At 50.7% G+C, this 23,149-nt stretch overlaps 1 protein-coding gene across 2 annotated transcripts in view; it reads right to left on the minus strand.

The window, feature by feature from the left end:
* Positions 1–213: 213 nt before the first annotated feature.
* TMCO4 (transmembrane and coiled-coil domains 4) overlaps positions 214–23,149 on the minus strand; it is a 117,744-nt gene continuing 94,808 nt past the window's right edge. For both annotated transcript variants that reach the window (XM_064363378.1, XM_021668308.2), the window contains 3 exons: positions 19,525–19,642; positions 11,307–11,424; positions 214–1,419 (listed from right to left, as the gene is read on the minus strand). In XM_064363378.1, coding sequence (XP_064219448.1) covers positions 1,015–1,419; positions 11,307–11,424; positions 19,525–19,642 — 641 coding nt within the window. In that variant the 3' untranslated portion in view covers positions 214–1,014. The remainder of the gene's footprint in view (positions 1,420–11,306; positions 11,425–19,524; positions 19,643–23,149) is intronic.

A 23,149-nucleotide genomic window follows, 5' to 3' on the forward strand; every position in this document is an offset into this window, starting at 1 on the left:
GCTTGGACGCTGGAGTCTGACATACGGGGGCCGGGAGCTTGGCTCCATCACTGACCAGCTATATGGCCTTCAGCAGTTTACCTGACTTCTCTGAGCCTCAGTTTCCCCAAATATAAAATGAAGACAATAATAGTCCCGACCTCATAGAATTGCTGTGAAGGCCAACTGACACAACCCACGTAGCCACTTGGCATGTGGTACAAGCTCAAGAAGTGGTAGCTTATTATTATTATTTATTGCTGTTGTTTTCCCCTCTGTTCCTGCTACAGGAAATTCTTTCCCGGTAAACTTCATTCTCGTCCCCAGGCCTAGTTCACAGCCATACTGAATGCAATTCCACATGCACTCACCATGCTCTGTCACAGAGCTACCATGGTGCATGTCGGGGGACCACACTCACACTGTGTCTGTGTGACTAATGTCCCTGGAGCTGTGCAGTGCGCAGCCTGCGTGGCTGTATGGGGCAGATCTGATTGGATCTCCTAAGAGCAGGAGTGAGCTGCCCGCTTTGACCTGTGCCTGCTCTGTTGCTGCCAGTTGATGGTGCCTGTCAGCTGGTGGGCAGCCCTGGAGTGTGGATGGAAGAGCAGGCATGCACCTGGTTTTACTTAGTCCAGGGGCGAGGTGGTGTGGGAGCCTTGGGCCCCAGAGAGCCCTCTGGACCTCCCGATGGACAGCCAGACTCCAAAGCTGTGAGAAGTATAGAAAGCTCACAGTTGGTTTCCAGTCCTGGGACTCTTAACTTGGGCTTGGCTGACTCTGCAGGTCTCTGATGAGGGGGCGACTGCTCCCTGCTGAGGCTCCTCTGGAGACAGGCAGCTTCCCCAGGGTGGGCATATTCTCTCCTCCAAATTCCCCTTCCTTCCATTTCCTTTGTCTTTCAGTTCCAATTCTTTCAAATTAGGAAAGAGACCTGTGGAAACCCCGCACCTCCAGAGCTCCTGGGAGGAAGCCGAGGGTATGAGAGAGCTGCATACGGAGATCAGGGAAGACAGCTCAGGTCCCCCGCTGGGGTCAGTCCAGCCCCGGGCTGGGGCCCTGGGTCTTGCAGGCACAATTGGGGCAGCCCAGTGGGTTGGGGTCCATGCCATGGCTGCAGATGCTGGGGCTTTCAGGGCTGGCAGCAGCAGGAAGTGAGGCCCCTTCAGACTGGTCCAGCTCTGCTGGCACCTGGGCTTGGCTGGGGTCCATGGACATGGCCAATTTGGAGACATCTCTGGATGTGGGACCCTGGGTTTGCCCAACCTCGTGGGTGGTCTCGCTTGATGAGGGGGCGGCTGCTGCCTGGGGAGGCTCCTCGGGGGGCAGGCAGCCTGGGGCCAGCGAGAGCCCCTTCTCGTCCCAGCCTGGCTTGGTACGGATGCCCACGGCCTTCAGGATGGCGTCCATCTGCTTGGCATAGTCCAGGTGGCCGCTGACCTGCAGGAGACAGTGAGAGAGGGCCATGATGGGTGTGTGGAGCCCAGTCCTCCCCGGGAACCCAGCCAAACTTCTGGGCCTCAGCCTTGCAAATAAAGATGAAGGATGTTTCTCTAAAAAATCTGGATCCTTTGGGGTCAGTAAATATCTCCTGATAAGCAGAAAGGTGGGATAGAAGCTCTCATTCTTCACATGAAATTTTTTTGTTTGTTTTTTGAGACAGGGCCTCACTCTGTTGCCCAGGCTGGAGTGCCAAGGAGCGATCTCAGCTCACTGCCATTTCTACCTCCCGGGTTCAAGTGATCTTCCTGCCTCAGCCTCCTGAGTAGCTGGGATTATAGGCGTGTGCCACCATGCCACTAACTTTTTGTATTTTTAGTGGAAAAGAGGTTTCACCATGTTGGCCAGGCTGGTCTCGAACTCCTAGCCTCAAGTGACCCAGCAGCCTCAGTCTCCCAAAGTGCTGGGATTAAGGCAAGAGCCACCGTGGCCGGCAGCTTTTTTTCTTTTTTTTAAAGGACAGGCTTTTTGTCAAAATAGCATGAGAAAAAAGAAAAACAAAAAAAAGAGAGAGAGAGAGATGAATTCTCTCTCTCTCATCCAGGCTCGAGTTAGTGGTACAATCATAGCCCACTGTAGCCTTGACCTTCTGGGCTCTAGTGATCCTCCCACCTCAGCCTCCAGAGTAGCTGGGACTACACGTGCATGCCACCATGTCTAAGTTTTAAATTTTCTGTAGTGATGGGGTCGCCTATGTTGCCCAGGTCTCGAACCAGGACTCAAGCAATCCTCCTGCCTCAGCCTCCCAAAGGGATTACAGGCCTCAGCCACTGCGCCCAGCCCATGCCTGCAGCTCTAGGCCACCCTAGAAGGGCTCTGCTGCTCACTAGTTGTGACACCTTGGTCAGGGCCCTCGACCCCTCTGGCTCTCAGTTGCCTCCACTGTAAAAAGCAGAACACGGGGGTAGCGTCACTAGAGGTTGGCTGTGAGGATTTTCCCTGGAAAAGTCCCCAAATTGGAAAGAAAGCTATGGCACAGACTACAAAGTACTGGCTACAACTCACTCTCCTGTTTCTCCTTTAGTCACAAGGACCCAAATTTATAGCTGGGCACACTCCCCAGGCTTCCTTGCAGCTAGGAATAGCATTGTGAGTAGTTTTGGCCCATGAATTGAAGCAGTAGTGTTATGTGGTGTTCCTTGGAATTCTCTTTAAGAGGAAGAATGCCCTTCTTCCCTCGTGTCCTCTTTCCTGCTGGCTGGAATTCAGACAAGATGGCCAGAGCTTGAGCAGCCATCTTGGGCCATGAGTCAGCCCACTAAGGAAGGCAGAACAAGCAGCAAGAGGGAAATTTGGTCCCTGAAGACTGTGGAGTGGCATGCCAGTCCTAAATGGCTTATTCTGGTTTCTTTTATGTGACAGAATCAACCCTCGTGTATTTAAGACAATTAGGCCAGGCACAGTGGCTCACCCCTATAATTCTAGCACTTTGGGAGGCCGAGGTGGCAGAATCACTTGAGCCCAGGAGTTTGAGATCAGCCTGGGCAACATGGAGAAACCCTGTCTCTATAAAACATACCAAAATTAGCTGGGCATAGGGGTGTGTGCCTGTAATCCCCGTGACTAGGTAGGCTGGGGTGGGAGGATTGCTTGAGCCTGGGAGGTCACGGCTGCAGTGAGCTGAGATCGTGCCACTGCACTCCAGTTTGGGTGACAGAGCAAGACCCTGTCTCCAGAAAAAACAAAAACCAAAACAAAAAACATTAGCAGGGCCTCTGTTCTATGGGCCTGCATCTTAACTAAGACAAAGGCCAAGAACTCAGAAGTGGCCACCCCCTTTGTCAGTCACATGTCCGTCCCATTTTGTGTTGGGATGTGTTGGTGAGTGACAAGTAGGGGTGTGATTGAAATGCCCGATGCCTAGCTGTAATAATGGACAATGCCTGACACATAGTAGGTCCTTAATACATTGCACCAAATCAGCTTATTACATGTACTCCTTTGATAGGTGTCAGCTGCTAATTGTAGATGAATTGAGCCACAGAGAGGTAAAGTGACTTACCCAAGGTCATACAGCTGGAACACCTCAGGGCTAGGATTGAAATCCAGGCCTGTTTCTAAAGCCTTTTCTCTTCAGAGAAAATCAGCTGGGGAAGGGATGTTACAAATCATCCTCGTTTTACAGAGAACAGCAAAGCCCAGAGTGGGGTGGTGGTTTGCTTTATGACACACAGCGCATGAGCAGCAAAGCCAGGTGCTGAGCTTGAGATGCTGCCTGCAGAAGCTGCTCAGATCTGCCCCTGAGATGGAGCCTCGCATTCTCCCCAGCCAGTCGAGGGGGCCTGCTTTGGTGCCAAAGACGTGCACAAGACCGAACTTTCCTTTAAGGCTGAAGGGGAAGGCTTTCTTTTAAAAAAAGGATGGGAAGAACACCGGGGAGGCTTTTGTTGGGAATCTCAGAAAACAGCACAAAGACACTGCTGGTAATATCTGCATTTCCATTTGAATCACAAATCACACTGCGCTATTCAAATGATTTCTCAAAGACACAGAAAGACAATTCCCTGTACAGTTTTGTTATTTTCTCACCACTGGAATCTGCCTACCTCTCGTTCCTATCCTCACAAATGCTTTTAAACAGATTCCAGTGAAAATACACACGTGTATTCACACTTCTAAGTGGCTTCCAGGTCCCTGGGTTCAGGGTGGTTGTCAAGGCAGTGCCAGAGCCTCTCTGCAGCAGGACACATATTTAGCGGCTGCAGGGCCTGAGAAGGAACCTAAGTTTGGACTTTCTGAGAAACTGGGGTGCCAGCCTTGGCTCTGTCTCTTACTACTAACTGGGCCAGTCCTCACAATCTCCAGAACCACAGCTGCCCCATCTGTAAAATGAGAGTCATGACCTTGAATGATTGCTGCAAGGAGTTCAAGGGCCTGGCACTTCAGGGGAGCTCAGGGAATGCTATCTTTTGATACTATGTTTCTAAATGATCCCAAATACTTTTTTTTTTTAATTTCTTTTTTTGAGATGTAGTCTCACTCTGTTGCCAGGCTGGAGTACAATGGCATGATCTCAGCTCATTGAAACCTCTGCCTCCCAGGTTCAAGCTATTTTCATGCCTCAGCCTCCCAAGTAGCTAGGATTACAGATGTGCACCACCACACCTGGCTAATTTATATATTTTTAGTAGAGACAGGGGTTCACCATGTTGGCCAGGCTGGTCTTGAACTCCCAACCTCAGGTCATCCACCCACCTTGGCCTCCCAAAGTGCTGGGATTACAGGAGTGAGCCACTGCGCCTGGCCTTTTAAATTTTAAATGTAGAGATGGGGTCTTTATTGTCCAGGCTAATCTCAAACTCCTGGGCTTGAGAGATCCTCCTGCTTCAGCCTCCTAAAGTGCTCCTACAGGCATGAGCCACCATGCCCTGCCCCAAACACTTTTACAGAGATGCTATGCAATTTGAGTTAGTGATACCTGCCTAAAGGAATTGGTGGGAAGAAATAATACAAACCGTGAAGCACAGTGTCTGGCACACAGCAAGTACTCTGTAAATATGAGTTCCCTTACCTTAGTTTCCTAGAAGTGAGGGATGGAGAGTAGGGAGTTAGCTGGGCTGATCCATTTGGGAGCCCAAGATGGCTGCTCAGGCTCCAGCCATCACGTCTGAATTCCATCCAGCAAAAACCTCAGACCCACAGGGATGAATGATAACTGCCTCGCTCAGGATAAACAAGAACTGCCTCCTTATACCTTTTTAATGTTGTAGAGGACTGGGGCCAGTGCTGGGTAGAAACAGGCCAGGAAGGAAGGGAGGTGTTTGTGGCCACTGGCTGTAGCTGATACCAGATGGAAATTCCACTGAGCATTATCCTAGAACACACAGCTCTAGCCCTCCTTGACCACAAGTTGGTTCAAGTCTCAGGCAACCCTAGTCGCCGAGCCACCCCTCTGCAAAGACCCAGGGGAGCAGTTGCTAGGCAGAGGTCCAGTTTTACAGTTAGCTGGAGAGATGAGAGAGAGGGGTGAGGTGGGTTGGGAAAGAGCTTCTCAGCACCAGAAAGTTCTGGCGTCACTGATACTGGGTGAAGATTCAGCCCCTGACCGTCTTCCAGGCTGTCTTGATTGAATCCGCCAGCTGCCTGGATACATACTGGATGTGATGGGTGTGCAGAAGCCTTTCATGGTTTCCCGCGCTGGCAGGGGCCTCTGTGGACACCCCGTGACAGCACTCATAACCTGTCATCGTCACATGCTCATGAGGTTGCGTTCTCTGACAAACTGTGAGCACAGGGGAGCAGGGACCGCTTCTCCTCACCTCTGTGCCCCAGAGCCAGCCCCACGCGCGCATCGTGGGAGCTCAGTGGTGACCAAATACCCGCAGGTATGGATGGGGCCCAGCCCTTCCTGTTTCCTGCCTCACAAGACACCCCAACTTACTCAATCAGAAGCTGCCATCTCCCACCTCTGCCTGCCCCAATGACTCCTTCCAAACCCATCAAGCCCCTTTGGGTGCTTTGACCTCTTGGACTTCAATTTCCTCATGTGTAAAATGGGGCTAATAAAGATACCTATACCACATGGGCTGGCTGTGTGACTTTGATGAGATAATGCATGTAACAGGCTTATTGGCGCAGGGTTAGAGGTCACTACCAGAAGCCTCAGAGCTGTGTGAATGGAGGCAGTACCCAGGGAGTGGTTGAGAGCCCAGGTTCAGCTGGCTCTACCACTCACATGCCATGATGCTGCCTGCAGCCTCAGTTTCCACATCTGTACAACAGGTTACTATAACTGTGCAGGACCTCTTCGAGGATCAAATGACTTATCCCCATAAAGCATGTGAGCTGTTGGCTACTGTGGTTATTATCGAGTGCCTACTTCATGCCAAGCCTTTTGCCAAGTTCTAGGCCACCTGGCATTTCCTCTGGAACATGAAGAGTCTTGCCGTGGGCCGCGTCTCTGCACCCCAGAAGCCTCATGAGTTGGTCCCTGGAGTGGCAAACCCCCCACCCACTGTAACCCAGTTCCTACAAGGAGAAACTGAAGGGCAGCAGGGCAGCTTCATTCACCCCAGAGGGGGATGTTCACAAAGGGCCCTGCTGCATGGTTGCCCCAGCAGGGATAAGACAGGTCCTGCAGGTCTCTGTTGGGAGCAGAGCGTGGCCAGCGCTTTCCCTAATGGCAGTAATGAAACCTCCCTTGCCAGCAACTTCTCCAGCAAAGCGTTTTCAAGGAAAACAGGAGGCCAGCACAAAGGCAGTGCTAATTACCTCTAATTACTCAGCATAGGAAAGCACTGCTTTTGGTGACGTGCTCCTAATGTGATAAAGAGCTATTATTAGGCAGGAGCTGGAAAGCTGCCGTGAAAACAGTCTGAGGAGGGAGTGGAGGCTCCAAAGCTGCTGGTCCCAGAGGCAAACAAACTGGGGGTGGTGGCAGGCGCAGGCCAGGAGCGACTACGATTAAAGGAGGACCTACTGTGCGTCAAGCATCTTACATGCACTGCCCTGAAAGTTAGGCATTTCCACCATTTCCTAGTTGAGGACACAGACACAGAGAGGTTAAGTAACTGGCCCAAGGTCACACAGCCAGTAAACCAGAGGCAGAGCCAGGATTCTAAGCCAGGCCTCTCTGGTGCCAAAGGCTGTGCTCTTCCTACCATATTCCGTTCCCAGTAGAAATCAGATCTTGCAAAGGCTTTGCAGCATTAAGAGCTACTTTCTTCTGCAGATGCTTTTTACCTTGGATTCTTCCGGCAAAGGGAGACTCCTGGGCTGCTGAGGTGCAAAGTCCCTGCTCCCCTTCACCCCATTCATGGTACAGGGACCTTGAGTAGGACACAGAGCCCTGGACACAGGTCAGGAGGCGTCAGCTCTGAGTCCTGTTGATAGTGACAGGATGCAGCCAAATGCCCAGGCAGATCGGGGCGGGTCACTGGTGAAACCCCACCTTCGAGCCAAAAAAACAGCCTGAAGCCTGAAAGACCGAACTGCTGATCCCAGATGAAAACTGCAACCCAGAGTGAGAACTTCTGTTCCTGTTTGCCCACCCTATTCTGAGCACATAAAAGCCCCGAGCTCAGCGACACTGGGGTGGCGGGGGCTTTCCTGCCTTTGGGTAGGGGAACCACCTCCACATCTCCTCTCCGCAGAAAGCTGTTTTCTCACTCAATAAAACTCCCGGCCTTGCCTACTCTTCAATTGTCAGCGTATCCTCATCCTTCTAGGATGCTGGACAAGAGCTCGGGACCCACCAAGTGCGGGTACCCAGAAGGGCTGTCACACTGGCCTTCTGCTTCTGCCCTCACCAGCGGAGAACAGCTGCCCTATTCGATGGGGCCAGGGGCCGACTGAGCTGTTAATACATCACCATTCACTGGGCCGTGGATGGTGGAACTAAAACAGCTAATTAGCACACTAACACCCGCTCTGGGGCTTCAGGGTTGCAGGTACTGGGGCCTGGGTGCTGCCACATTCCCCTCGAGGCAACATGCCTGGTCTGGCCACAGGCCCTGTGTGGAGCTTGCTCCTGTGTCGGTGCTTGGAGTGGTCTGTCAGACCCCACACTTGCTCGTTCACATGCTCCCTCCTGCAAGGGGCTGTGTGTGGCGGGCTGAGTAGATGGGAGGCCCCTGCTGCAAGTGTGGCAAAGGGGCTGAGAGAAAAATCCTGTGTCACTGTGGTTTGCTGGCCTTGCGACTCAGCCGACCTCATTCCCACAGGGAAGTGGGGAGCACAGCTTCCAACCTGGGTTCAGAGCCCAAACCTACAACTCTGGCTATGACTCCATGCTCCTGAGTCTCAGTTTCCCAATCTGTGATTTGGGAATGCTTAATACCTCCTTTAGGGAGTTGCGAGGTTTACAGCATGTGAGCCAAGCCTATCTGGGATAAAGTTGGTCTGAAAGGCTTCCTGTGGCTCCGGGACAGACGCCCATACCTGTCCTGTGAAGACTCTAACTAGGAGCAACCAGTTTTATAAATGGATGAGTCTAGAAACGCCTCTTACTCTACCCCAGCTCCCAGTTAGGAAAGTTAGGAAGGCACAGGGTGGCTTCATTTGTGCTCCTCCGGTGGGAGGTGTCTTAGGGCCCTGGGAGTTATTTATTTATTTATTTTTTTTTGACATGGAGTCTAGCTCTGTTGCCCAGGCTGGAGTGCAGAGGCGCCATCTTGGCTCACTGTAACCTCTGCCTCCCTAGTTCAAGCAATTCTCCTGCCTCAGCCTCCCAAGTAGCTGGGAGTACAGGTGCCCACCACCATGCCCAGCTAATTTTTGTATTTTTAGTAGAGATGGGGTTTTGCCATCTCTGCCTCCCAGGTTCAAGTGATTCTCCTGCCTCAGCCTCCCAAGTAGCTGGGACTACAGGTGTGCAGCACCACATCTGGCTAACTTTTTGTATTTTAGTAGAGACGGGGTTTCACTATATTGGCCAGGCTGGTCTCGAACTCCTGACCTCGTGATTTGCCTGCCTCAGCCTCCCAAAGTGCTGGGATTACAGGTGTGAGCCACCGTGGCTGCCAGGACCCTGGGAGTTTAGGGGTGAAGATACAAGTAAGAATGAATTGGCCCCAGTGACCTGGTGTCAGGCTGAGAGGCCTGGGTGACATGGGCAGGGACATGGCTGATGGACTTCATGGGCAGCAGCACCTGGTGAAGTTTTGATTTTGCTTTTTGTGGAAGAATTCCCCCATGTTATCAAATGCTCAGTCAAGTCTCAAAAAACATGCAGCCCAGTGTGAGCCAACCTGGGGTGGCAGGGGTGGGTCAGGGGCCTAGCTTCATCGGCCATTGAGATGCAGTGGCAGCGTGGTCAGAACAGACAGCTGCTGATGCTGAATGGGGAAGCCAGAGTGCCCCTCAAGCTGGGGGACTTTTAGATGCCTAGAAAGGAGTCTAGTCTGTCTTCAGGTAGGAAGTGCTCAAACTACCATTAGTGGAAACTGGGTGATATGGTTTAGCTGTGTCCCCACTCAAATCTCAAGTTGAATTGTATTCCCATAAACCCCATGTGTTGTGGGAGGGACCCGGTGGGAGATACTGGAATCATGGGGTGGTTTCCGCCATACTGTTGTCGCGGTAGTAAGTCTCCTGAGATCCGATGGCTTTATAAGGGGAAATCTCTTTTGCTTGGCTCTCATTCTCTCTTGTCTGCCACCATGTAAGACGTGCCTTTCATCTTCTACCATGATTGTGAGGCCTCCCCAGCTACGTGGAACTGTGAGTCTATTAAACCTCTTTTTCTTTATAAATTACCCAGTCTCAGGTATGTCTATCAGCAGCGTGAAAACGGACTAATACACAGATAACACTTGATAAATGGCAGCCAACAACATAATAACCACAAACCAAAGAGTCTGTTCTCAGCGTCCCCTGACATTGCAAGGGTTTGTATGGGCTGAAGTTGGCCTGTGCTTGTAGTTACAGCTTATTCCTGCCCACCCCCGTCCTCTCCCGCTGTGGGGCACCTCTCCCACTGTTTCTCATCCCTGCCTGGGCTGGGGCTACATTCTTTGGCTTCAGACCTGGGTTCGAGTCCTGCTTTGCCATGTTCCAGCAGTGTGACCCTGGAATGTCTCTAAGCCTCAGTGACCTTGTCTGCACAATGGGAACAGTAGTGACTGTAAAAGGCTTAGGGCAGGCTGGGAGCAGTGGCTCACACCTGTAATCCTAGCACTCTGGGAGGCTGAGGCAGGTGGATCACCTGAGGTTAGGAGTTTGAGAACAGCCTGACTAACATGGCGAAATCCTGCCCCTATTAAAAATACACACACACACAAAAATTAGCCAGTCGTGGTGGTGGGAGCCTGTAATTCCAGCTACTAGGGAGGCCTAGGCAGGAGGATTGCTTGAACCTGGGAAGTGGAGGTTGCAGTGAGCCGAGATCACGCCACTGCACTCCAGTCTGGGCAACAGAGTGAGACCCCATTTGAAAAAAAAAAAAAAAAAAGAAAAGAAAAATTCAAGTTGGGTTTGTGTGGCTGCCCAGCAGGTGCCCTCCCACCCCATTCCCTGCAAGAATTCTTTCTGACCATCTGCCCCTGCACCCCAGCCTAGTTTTAGCTGCATGGGAACCCTCAGGGAGTATGTTTAAAATGTGGACTTACGGCTCTGCCCCTAGAGACTGACGTAGTTTTGGGTAGTGGGACCCTGGGCTCTGCATTTTAAAGACATTCCCCAGATGCCCCACTCTGCATCCCATCCTTCCACAGTCTGGCAGGTGGGTGCTTCTGCTTTTGGTCTAGCCTAAAGCCCTCCACCTGTGTCCTCTGCTTGCTCCAGCTGCTTCTGGCGGAGACACATAGTCCTGACTAGTGAGCTGAGACGGGGCTGTTGGGGAGCCCTTGGTGGTGGGGGACTCAGCAGTGGGGAACAGCAGAATTACAGGAGCAGGAGTGAGGGCTCTGGAGGTTCAAATCCAGTCCGGGTCCTGTTCATTGCTCATTGTGTATCTGTGTGGTTTTTGTTTTTTAGAGACAAGGTTGTGCTCTGACGCCCAGGCTGCAGTGTGGTGGCATGATCACGGCTCACTGCAGCCTCGATCTCCTAGGCTGAAGTGATCCTCCCACCTCAGCCTCCCGAGAAGCTGGGAGTACAGGCACATGCCACCACAACCAGCTAATTTAAAAAATTTTTTTAGAGATGGGGTTTTGCCATGTTTTCCAGGCTGGTCTCAAATTCCTGGGCTCAAGGGATCTGCCCTCCTGGGTCTCCCAATGTGCCAGGGTTACAGGCATGAGCCAGTGCACCTGACTCCGAATGAATTCTTATGATCTCTCTCCTGTGGCGTGGAACAGGCTGGGGTCATTGTCTCCATGGGACAGGGGTGGCTAGGCTGGAGCAACTAAGCAAACGCAAAGCCCCAGGAGGGACAGGCCGACACTCACCACGGAGGTCAGGTCCACATTCTCCACCCTCCTGTCCTGCAGCAGCACGGGCTGTAGGCCGGCGACGCGGAGCTGCACCGAGGATGTGCGGTACACGAAACTCAGCAGCCAGTCTCCCCTGTGGGATGGCAGAGAAGTGTGCAAACGTTAGCACCACCAGCCTCGGACAGCCCCAGGGCAGGATGGGCCAGGCTGCCTCCTGGGGAGGCCTGGCGGAACTGGAGATTTGCGGGAAAACAGGACCCGATTGCACGGTAGGGATGACGATGGTGGAAGCAGCAACAGCTGATGCTTTCGGAGCCTGGCCTGGGGGCCAGGCACGGTGCCTAGGGCTTTGCACAAACACCAGGTAGCTCCATGAAGGCTGGCTGCTTTGTTCCCAGCTGGGTCTCCAGAGCTAAGAACAGTGTCTGGCATGCAATAGAGGAATATCTGCTGAATGAATGAATGAGGAATCTGGATAAAGTTCTCAGAAAGTCAGCATGTGGCTCAGGAGAGCTGCTCCCAGCTCGGGAAACGCGGCTTGTCCAGGGCTGCCTGGAAAAAGAAAGGCAGAGAAGGTCTGCCTGTGAAGAGGGGAGGAGCTCTGGGGTCTAGGTGACATATCTGTGTGCTGGGGGGACCAGCCTGGCCTTCCTAGGACAGGCTCAGCCCAGGCTGCAGGTCCTCCCTGCCCTCAGCCATCAGAGGCGGCGAGGGTAGTTGTCTCGGCAGTCACAGCGCCGCGAACATTCCTCTGCTTTCAGATGTGCTGTGACCCCCACTCCCTGAACCTGCCCCCAGCCAAACACTGCCCCTATGCTATCCAGAGGAAATGACCTTGGACCCTCTGTCACGCATTTCTTCAGGTGCAACGAGCACTATCTACAGAGGACATGGTCCGAGGGGCCCCTCAAGGCAGCCTTCCTTTGTAAACCCTTGAACTGTCTTGGGATGTAGCTGGACCATCCCAGAGCCACGCCCTTGGCCTTGCCGCCCAGCAAGTCTGAGCACAGGTGAGCTTCTGTTCTCCCCTCTGCACCCCTGACTCAGATCCAACTCAGCCCATCCTGCTGTCTCTATTTGGACTAATTCCGACTCTGGTTTGCAAGGTGTTATTTTTGCACATTTGATCTGAAAGAAGGACCCTCCCTCACTGCATGGGGGTAAGAATGGCTGAGAGGTAGGAAGCCGGGGCTGGAGTCCCAGTGGCCCCGTCTATGTGCCCTGCTGTGTGACCACAGGCAAGTCCCCCACCTGTCTGGGACGCAAGGGGTGGTGGTGCTCTCTGGGCCTCTCCAAGTTCTGACCCTCTGTGGTCTCTGAGCACGTGGGTTCCTGAGTGAGTACCACTCTGAAAACCCCAGGAGGACTGGGTCCCTGAGTTGAAGGGTCTTCTACTGACTCCTGCTGTGTCCCAAAATGAGCTCACCTGTCCCTAACTCCTTCCCTACTGTCATCTGCCCTGTCCTTTAAGTAGAAACCAATGTCTTGGGTGCCTCGTCCCCATGGCCAAATTATAGGAGTTCCACCAATTCTTCCTCCCCTGTCCCCTCCAATACCTGTCCCTTCTGCTCCAGCCCTGAGAGCAGGCAATCCTCCCTTCCCACACCATGGATGAACGCAACGGCCTCCTCACCCGGCTCCCTGCTCCTGGCTTACTTACCTTGAGCCACTGGGGCCTTTCTAAAACACCCATCTGACCACCGCCCTCCCTTAGAAGCAGACCATGGCTCTCGAATTGCCTATGGGCTTTCTCATCTAGAAAATTCCTTCACTCTCTCCAGAGAACAATGCTTTCAGGTCCTGATGATAATCGTAATATTGAGGGCCCAAGAACCACTGTCTAAGAATGGACGGTTGCAGGGCGCAGTGGCTCATGCCTGTAATCCCAGAGCTTTGGGAGGCTGAGGTGGGAGGACTGAGGCTTGCTTGGGCCCAGGCATTTGAGACCAGCCTAGGTAACATAGGGAGACCTCATCTCTACAAAACACACAAAAATTAGCTGTGCATGGTGGTGTGTGCCTCTGGTCCCAGCTACTTGGGAGGCTGAGGCCGGAGGATCACCTAAGCCCAAGGCGGGTGGGGCTGCAGTGAGCCATGATTGTGCCACTGCACTTCAGCCTGGGCAACAGAGACCTTGTCTCCAGAAAAAAAAAGAAAGACTGGATGGCTAGGGCTAGAGGGAAAAAAAGGGAAATCAATGCAAGTTGTTTTATTGAACTTTTCCTAAGAATCCTGTGTATCAAATACTGGATATGAGGATGGTCAGGAAATGTTGCAATACAGCTGGGTATAAACGCGCAAAGACAGCGTCATCCCTCCAAAATTATTTCTGTTGTAATTATGACAACATTTTAGTTAACATGTGAATTATATGTATTTATACTCACACAGGATGTAGGGACAGAGCAAGAACACAGGTTAGAAGGTTCTGTACCCTCTCACTGTGCTGAGCAAACCAGGGGCCTTTATTGGCATCTAAGACCTTCTCCACCCAGCCCTCAACCACACAGAGCCAGGTTCAATTCCCCCCTTGTCAATCAGGAGCTGTGTGACCTTGGACAAGTTGCTTAACCTTTCTGAGCCTCAGTCTCGTCAGGGTATCTTAGTTCCCAGTGTTGGTGGGAGCGTTAACTGAGGTGGTACATGTTACACACAGGTGCTCAGGGAGCCTCAGGCATGGCTATTAGTGCCTGTGCTGGGCCTGTGTGTGCTGTGCCGCCTCTCTCTGGCTCAGTATGCACTTCCAGCCTCTGATGAGTTTCTATATTCACCCTTTTAAAATTCACCTTGGACAGCCCCTCCTCCAGGGAGTGCCCCCGGGCCTCTCCACCCAATACTATCTATTTTTTTTTTGAGACAGTGTCTCGCCCTGTTGCCCAGGCTGGAGTGCAGTGGCACAATCTTGCCTCATTGCAGCCCCTGCCTCCTGGGCTCAAGCCATCCTCCCACCTCAACTTCCCAAGTAGCTGGGACTACAGGTGTGAGCCACCATGCCTGCTAATTTTTATATGTTTTTGTAGAGACAGGGTTTTGCCATGTTGTTCAGGCTGGTCTTGAACTCCTTTCTGGGCTCAAGTGATCCTCCTGCCTCGGCCTCCCAAAGTGCGGGGATTATAGGTGCAAGCCACTGCGCCTGGCCTCCATCCAGAACGATTATTTGTTCACCCCTTGTGTGGCTGGTACTTGTATCTTTTATGCTGTTTGCTACACATCCTCCTGTGTTTCCCCTTTTCTAGAAAGGCAGAGAGCTCCCTGAGGGCAGGCCTGTGCCTTAGTCATCCCTGTATCCTCAGCTGAACTGGGAACTCGCTGCTGCTCTCGCCCAGGCCCTCCAGGCGAAGCTGATGTGCAAACCCCAGGCTGAACCACTGCCGCCTGCTGAAGGCAGACGCGGCTCACCCACCAGGCCTTGAGCCACCTGCAGGCAGGAGTCCTCCTTGCTCCTTCTTCTGTCATCCCCTCCACACACGGCACCTGGGGCCGAGCCCACAGGGTGGCCTCTTGTCCCTGGGCTCCAAGGAGCCCCGCTGAGGACTCAGAATGCAGCCCTCTCACGGTGGGGTGAGACAGGCCTGAGCTCATATCCTGGCTCTGCCTGTGGGACCCTGGGCGAGCCACTTGCTTCTCTTTGAGCTTCACTTCTTCAGGGATGTGACAGGCAGCAGTGCTATCACCCCAGCTAGCTTCCAGAAGGTTCCTGAATAGCCCAGGTAAGTGAGTGGATTTACAAAGAGCTTTATTAATGTAAATTACACATGAGTAAACTTGTTTCTTCTTCTTCTTTTTTTTTTGAAGAAAAAAAGGAAGAAAGAAAGAGAGAAAGAAAAAAAAAGAAGAAGAAGAAGAAAAAGGAAGAGAACGAGGGAGAGAGAATGGGTGTATTGCTTTATTGCCCAGGCTAGAATGCAGTCTAAAAATGGAAATTGAAAACCTCTTTTATGCCAATAATTGTGCTTAACAATGGAGACAGGAAGGAATAAGGGAAGAAAATAACAAACAAGCAGCCAACCAATGTTTCATTTAAACCTATGAAATGCTATGCAATTACTGAGGAGTGATTTACTTCCAATTATGTAGTTACTTTTGGAATAGGTGTGATGTGGTATTGATAAGAATGTATGTTTTGTGTATTTGAAGTGGAGAGTTCTATAAATGTTTATTAAGTTTACTGTTCTGGGTCTGAGTTCAAGTCCTGGATGTATCGTTAGCTCTTCTTGTTGCATTGATCCTTTTACCATTATGTAATGTCCTTCTTTGCCTCTTTTGATCTTTGTTGCTTTAAAGTCTATTTTATCAGAGGTGAGAATTGCAACTCCTGCTTTTTATTTGTTTATTTATGTTTGCTCTCCGTTTGGTTGGTAAATCTTCCTCCGTCCCTTTGTTTTGAGTCTTTGTGTATCATTGAATGTGAGATGGGTCTGGATACAGCGTACCAATGGGTTTTGGCTTTTTATCCAGTTAATAATATATATGAGTTTAATACTGCCATTTGATGCTAGCTGGCTGTTTTGCCCATTAGTTGATGTAAGTTCTTCATTATATTAATGCTGTTTACTTTTTGATATATTTTTGGAAAGGCTGATACTGGTTGTTCCTTTATATGTGTAGTGCTTCTTTCAGAAGCTCTTGTAAAGCAGGCCTGGTGATGGTGAAATCTCTAAGTACTTGCTTGTTCGCAAAAGATTTTATTTTTCCTTCGCTTGTGAAGCTTAGTTTGGCTGGATATGGAATTCTGGGTTGAAAGTTCTTTTCTTTAAGGATGTTGAATATTGGCCCCCACTCTTTTCTGGCTTGTAGGGTTTCTGCTGAGAGATCTGCTGTGAGTCTGATAGATTTCCCTTTGTGGGTAACCTGACCTTTCTCTCTGGCTGCTCTTAGTATTTTCTCCTTCATTTCAACCCTAATGAATCTGACAATTATGTGCCTTGGGGTTGGTCTTCTTGAGGAATATCTTTGTGGTGTTCTCTGTATTACTTGGAGTTGAATATTGTCCTGCCTTACTAGGTTGGGAAAGTTTTCCTGAATGATATCCTGAAGAGTATTTTCCAACTTGGATTCATCTCTTCGTCACATTCAGGTACACCTATCGAATGTAGATTAGGTCTTTTCACATAGTCCCATATTTCTTGGAGACTTTGCTCATTCCTTTTTATCCTTTTTTCTCTAATCTTGACTTCTCGTTTTATTTCATTAAGTTGGTCTTCGACCTCTGATATCCTTTCTTCTGCTTGATAAATTCAACTGTTAAAACTTGTGCATACTTCACGAAGTTCTCATGTTGTGTTTTTCAGCTCCATTAATTCACCTGTATTCCTCTCTAAATTGTCTATTCTTGTTAGGATTTCATCAAACCTTTTTTCAAAGTTCTTAGTTTCTTTGCATTGGGTTAGAACAAGTTCTTTTAATTCACAGAAGTTTCTTATCATCCACCTTCTGAAGCCTACTTCTGTTAACGGAAAGCACTCGTTCTCCATCAGGGCTTGTTCCGTTGTTGATGAGGAACTGTGATCCCCTGTAGAGGGAGAGGCATTCTGATTTTGGGTATTCTCAGCCTTTTTACGCTGGTTTCTTCCCATTATTGTAAATTTATCCACCTGTCATCTTTGTGATCACCGACTTTCAAATCAGGTCTCTGAGTGGATGTCCAACTTGTTGATTCCCGGTGCCAAAATCTGAGCAATCCACTGCATCAGCCAAAACAGCGGTGTTAAGATTGATGGTGCTTTTCTGCATGGAATCTCCGGTCTAGCTCCCTTCTTGAGTCCGTCCTTCAATCAGCTGAATAGGTGACTCTGTCTTCCCGGAGCTCCAAACAACACTGGCCAAAAGGGGACCCAGTCCTGCTCACTCTGCACCAAGAACTGCCCAGCCAAGGCGCCGGCAAAACCACCGCACCGGCCACAAGAGTCATGCTGGCGATGCGTGGGGCTCCTCCGCTGGGCATCTCCTGGTCCGCGAGCAACAAAAATTCATCTGAAAGTGTGGCATCCTCTCGTTCTCTGCACTTTCACTAAGAGCCACAATCCCGAGCTGCTAGTGATCAGCCATCTTGGATCTCTCTCCCCACACATGAGTAAACTTGTGTAGTTGGGTAGCGCTAGCCTGAATCCCCTTCCCTCTCACCCCCCGCATTTAAGTTCACAGCAACCAAAAGGCCTTTGGAGGCCAAGAATCTGAACTCCTGGCTGGTGCTTAATTTAACCAAGAAACTACAGTTGTTTTGATCTACACTCTCTCCCCTTCCCTCCTTCCCTTTCTTCTTTGTGCTCCTCCTCCTCCTTGCTCTCCATAGAGATGCCCCGGGCCTCATAAAATAATTGAAAACCGAGTGTATGCGCCTCAGTTCTCAGCAGAACAGATGGGTTTAATAAGATTTTGCTGAGTTCCCACTGCACACGTGCAATTTTAATTCTTTCCCTTTGCTGTTTATAAAAAGTACTAAAAAATCATGTGCTGGGTGAGTATGCCAAGTAATAAACATGAAAACTGTTATCATTTAACACCTACTAAGGTGGGCACCTACTACATGCCAGATCTTCTGCTTCATAATGTCATTTAATCTTCCCAGGACCTCTGTACAGAAGGGACTATTATTCTTATTTTATAGGTGGGGACACTGAATTCAGGGAAGTTGTTTGTCTAAACCCACTCAAAAGGTAAACGGCAGAGGCAAGATTTTTTTTTTTTTTTAATTTTGGACGGAATATCGCTCTGTCACCAGACTGGAGTGCAGTGGCACGATCTCAGCTCAGTACAACCTTCACCTCCCAAGATCAAGTGATTCCTCTGCCTCAGCCTCCCGAGTAGCTGGGATTACAGGCACGCACCACCAGGCCCAGCTAATTTTTTCGTATTTTAGTAGAGACGAGGTTTCACCATTTTGGCCAGGATGGTCACCGTCTTCTGACCTTGTGATCCGCCTGCCTTGGCCTCCCAAAGTGCTGGGATTACAGGTGTGAGCCACCACGCCCAGCCTCAGAGGCCAGATTTTAACCTAGGACTGCCTCACATCAAAGTCTTTGTCCATTCCTTTTCTTTTTCTTAATTTTTATGTATATTTTTTGAGATGGAGTCTTGCTCTTGTTGCCCAGGCTGGAGTATGGTGGTGCTATCTTGGCTCACTGCAACCTCCGCCTCCCGGGTTCAAGTGATTGTCCTGCCTCAGCCTCCTACACACTGCCTGGCCCAAGGTTGGTGCTCACTGAGTTTGCTGAATGAATATCCCAAGTGATTGATGACGATGATTGAAAAAAATGGGAATATTACCTGTCTTTCACAAAGCATGTATGTACCATGCACACACATATACACATGTGAACATGGACAATCATGTGCACATGTGCATGTACATACATGCAAACACACACACACGTGCAGCTCTGTAAATCCTTCAAGCATCATCACAGCTCTGCGGACAGTTGCTACCAGTATCCCTCTTTTACTGATGGAGAAACGAAGGCAGGCATTAGAACCCAGGCCTGTGTGCTTCCAAATCATGAGCCTTAAACATCGCTGCTCTGAAAACACCTTCGCTTCATCCAGAGGCTGGATGCATGGGGCTTCTTCTTAGGTTAGTCTTAAGAGGGCTCAGTTTTGGGTTTCATCCTCCTTCCTGCCCCAAAGTCTGGGTCACAACTTTGGCTGAAATCCCGCACGTCCTCCTTCTTAAACCCCAAACAAGGGTTGCTTCCTTTCCAGCCCCACAGCTTCCAGCCTCCACGGGCCCCCTACTCTGTTTGGGTAGAGGCTCCCACACGCCATCAGCCTCCTGTTCTAGCACCCTGCCCTGCCTCCAAGGCAGCGCTCAGAAAGCTCAGCCTAAGCCCCCCAGCCCCTCCCTTCACTGCCACAGGCTAACATAGAAGCCTCCTAGGCCTTGTTCAAAGACCTCCCAATCTTTGTTGTTCTGTCTGTGACCCACTCACCCATGTCCCTTCTCCCAGCTCCAACCAGGCCAAGCCGCCCCAGCCTCTCCAGTCATCCTGCTGCTCTCAGGCCTGACAAAAGAACATCTCAGGATCCCCCCACTGTCTATTATCCTAGTGGAGAGATGCTGCCCAGATCAGATCGCCTGGCCTGGGCCCGCTCCTCACAGGGCTGGTGCCCAACCGGTTCCTGGGATCTTCCAGGACACGGATTAGGTCTCAGATATGTATCTCCAACATAGGGCCTAGGTGTACTAAGCACTCAGTAAGCACTATCACCTCCCCGCGGGCACGAGGTTTGGACAGACCTGCAGTAGCCGTTGATGATCCTCCCAGACACCACCTTCCGGAAAGGCTCCCAGTGCTTGGCTTCTCCCTCCACAGGCGCGCCCAGCAGGACCACGTCCTCGATGATTCCTTGGCAATCTGGCAAAGGAGTCCAGAAAAGGCCGTCAGTGTCCCTGGCCACAGAGGGTGCTAGGAGGGACTCTCCAACAGCAATGGAGGAGACAAATGTCTCACACATACACATGCACACACGTGAACATGGACAACCATATGCATATGTGCATGCACACACATGCAAACACGCAAACACAAGCAGGCACAGGCATGGAGGTTGCTACCTACTGAGTTCCAGCCCTTGAGCCAAGCCTCTTACATGCCTAATCTATTCATTCAAAGCTTCAGTATCCCCATTTTATTTATTTACTTATTTTTATTTATTTATTTTTTTGAGACAGCGTCTCGCTCTGTTGCCCAGGTAGGAGTGCACTGGGGTGATCTCAGCTCACTGCAACCTCCGTCTCCCAGGTTCAAGCAATTCTCCTGCCTCAGCTTCCTGAATAGCTAGGATTACAGGCACGCACCACCACACCTGGTTAATTTTTTATATGTTTAGTAGAGATGGGGGTTTCCCGGTGTTGGCCAGGTTGGTCTCGAACTCCTGACCTCAGGTGATCCTCACACCTTGCTGGGATTACAGGTGTGAGCTACCACGCCCGGCTTCAGTATCATCATTTTAGAGTTAAGGAAAACCAAAGCCATCTGCAAGATCACACGGCTAAGTTCCAACACAGCCTGAGCTGGAACCCAGGTCTCTCTCCACCATCCACGAAGCTTACACCAGCCGTGGACTATGGATGGATGTCTTCCTTCAGAAGAGACTAATAGGCCCTGCATCATCTTGCATGCCAGGTGGGAGACACCAGTACCTTCCTCTGCAAAAGGGTTCCTGGGATCTGTGCAGACTGGGTGGGAGGAGGGGGGTAAAGAGGAGATGGTGTGAATAGGTCCTGGGGTCGGGGACTGCATTCGTCAGCTGCATCGATCTAATGATTCAGGAACTATTTCAGGTCAGGGCTATTCAAAGTGCAATCTGGGCTAGGGGTGGTGGCTCACCTAGTGCTGGTACCCCCAGCATTTTGGGAAGGTGAAGCATAAGGATCACTTCAGCCCAGGAAAAGACCAGCTTAGGCAACATAGTGACATCCCTGTTATTACAAAAGAAAAGAAAAAAAAAAGGCCGGGGCCGGGTGCAGTGGTTTATGCCTGTAATCTCAGCATTTTGGGAAGCCAAGGCAGGTGGATCACTTAGGGCCAGGATTTAGAGATCAGCCTTGCCAGCACGGCAAAACCCCATCTCTACTAAAAATATAAAAATTAGCTGGGTGTGGTGGCAGAAGCCCGTAATCCCAGCTATTTGGGAAGCTGAGGCACGAAAATTGCTTGAACCCGGGAGGCAGAAGTTGTGGTGAGCCGAGATTGGGGCCCTACACTCCAGCCAGGGCCACAAAGTGAGAATCTGTCGCACACACACACACAAATTAGCTGCGCATGGTGGTGCACAACTCTAATCACAGCTACTTGGGAGGCTGAGGCAGAGAGATTGCTTGAGCCCAGGAGTTTGAGGCCACAATGAGCTATGATCACACTGCTGCACACCAGCCTGGGTGACAGAGCCAGACCTGGTCTCAAAACAAGCAAATAAACACCAAAGTGCAATCCAATTGTTCTGTAAGTACAAAAATAGGGAAGCAGCCTGTCTTTTTAAATCCTGCTGCAGATTGGAAACCAGTAGTTCCCAGATGGGCGTGTGGACCAGGCTCCAAGAAACGCTGCTCTGGACAAACAGGAGGTGCAAAGGCACCCCCCATCCGGTCTCTGTCCCGTCCTCTGCTTTATTTTTCTCCCTGTCACAGATCACTGTTGATCATCTGTGTCCTCCTCTAACATGTAGGTTCAATGAGGGCAGGGACTCCATCCAGTGACTTATTCATGGCAGTGTGGCAGGGCCCAGAACAGCACCGGGTACAGATTTGGTGCTCAATAAAGATTTGAATGAATGAATGAATCAGTGAATAAACATCTCTCTCTATCAGAAAAACCAGTTTACGGGCTTTGACATCAGATTCAAATCCCAGCTTAGCCACTTCTGAGCTATGTGACTTGAACCAAATTGGGTAATTTCTCCAAGCTTAAAAGAGGATGCTGCTGCTGGCCTTGTAGGGTCTTTATGAGGATTAAGTGATGTGGGAAAAACCCCAGCACAGTGAATGCACAGTGGAAGTTTGTGCCCCCACTGGCCTGCCTGGGCCCCTGCCTCCCCCTTGTGGCTCTTTTCTTTTCGAGATGCAGTCTCACTCTCACCTAGGCTGGAGTGCAGTGGCGCAATCTTGGCTCACTGCAACCTGCAACTTCCACCTCCCAGGTTCAAGCTATCCTCCTGCCTCAACCTCCCAAGTAGCTAGGACTACAGGTGTGCACTACCAAGCCTGGCTATTTTTTAAATTTTTAGTAGAGATGGGATTTCACCATTTTGGCCAGGCTGGTCTCAAACTCCTGACCTCAGGTGATCTGCCTGCCTCGGCCTCCCGAAGTGTTGGGATTACAGGTGTGAGCCACTGCACCGGCCAGCTCTTCCTTATGGTCTGAGTTCCCTCACACACTGGGAAGCCGCATGCTCAATTCATTTTTGGAAAATATGCTTGGCTGGGGCAGCTTCGACCAGCTCTGCTACTCCTTTGCTGAGTGACACAGGACAGACGGCTTCCTCTCTCTGGGCTCCAGCTTCTAACCACAGTGCTTCCCATGGTTTTCCATTCGGGCTTCCACGTCAGAGTTTGTCTGAATACAGGGTTCCAGGCTAATAAGAGTTTGAAAACCACTGTACCAAGTTCTCTGAGTTCTTCTCTGGCTCTGAGGTTAAAAGACTCCGTAGCACAGAATTCTGATTTCACTCCTTTTGTTTCCAGGATGATAATCTGGCAGAAGAATGCACAACTTCAGTAAGCTGACAGTTTGTGGCGAACAGCAAGGATGGCTCAGATACCCTCCAACGTAAGGGATATTTCAGGTGCTTTCGTTGTTGGCAAGGCTGTTGCTAAACAGGCCCTTAGAGATCAACAAGATTTCCCTTGGAAGATGAGGAAACAGGCTCAGAGAGGGGATGGGGCTTGCCCAAGGTCACACAGCCAGTGAGAATAAGCCTGGGACCAGAACCCAGACTGCACCCAGAGCTGCTGGCCTTTCTCTCTGCTGTCTGCAATAACAACGTGCACAGTGATCATATGCGGGTTATTGTTGCTCCCACAGTGCCAAAGGGTGTGGATCCAGGGCTAATCATGAGCTCAGCAGCTTTCTCTCGGGGCCAGCCATTCAGGGCCCCCTCTCTGCCAAGCAGAGTCTTGCCTGCTAAGAGCTGGGGCTGCTTTTCAAGCCTTGGTGCTGCTGCCTGCAGGGCTGGGACCCCTTGTGGCCAGCGGCAGTAATAGCAGCATTCCTGAGCCATAGTCAGGATCCAGGGACAGGTGTCAGGAAAACCTAAAAAGAGAGTTGCCTACGACTTTAAACTGAGGCTTGTAGTCGAACCACATAAAATAGTCCTGAGGCTGGGTGAGTTGGCTCACACCTGTAATCCCAGAACTTTGGGAG

Source organism: Aotus nancymaae, unplaced genomic scaffold, assembly GCF_030222135.1.
Source record: "Aotus nancymaae isolate 86718 unplaced genomic scaffold, 86718_ANA_hifiasm-v0.15.2.pri h1tg000053l, whole genome shotgun sequence".
NCBI classification, from domain to species: Eukaryota; Metazoa; Chordata; class Mammalia; order Primates; family Aotidae; genus Aotus; species Aotus nancymaae.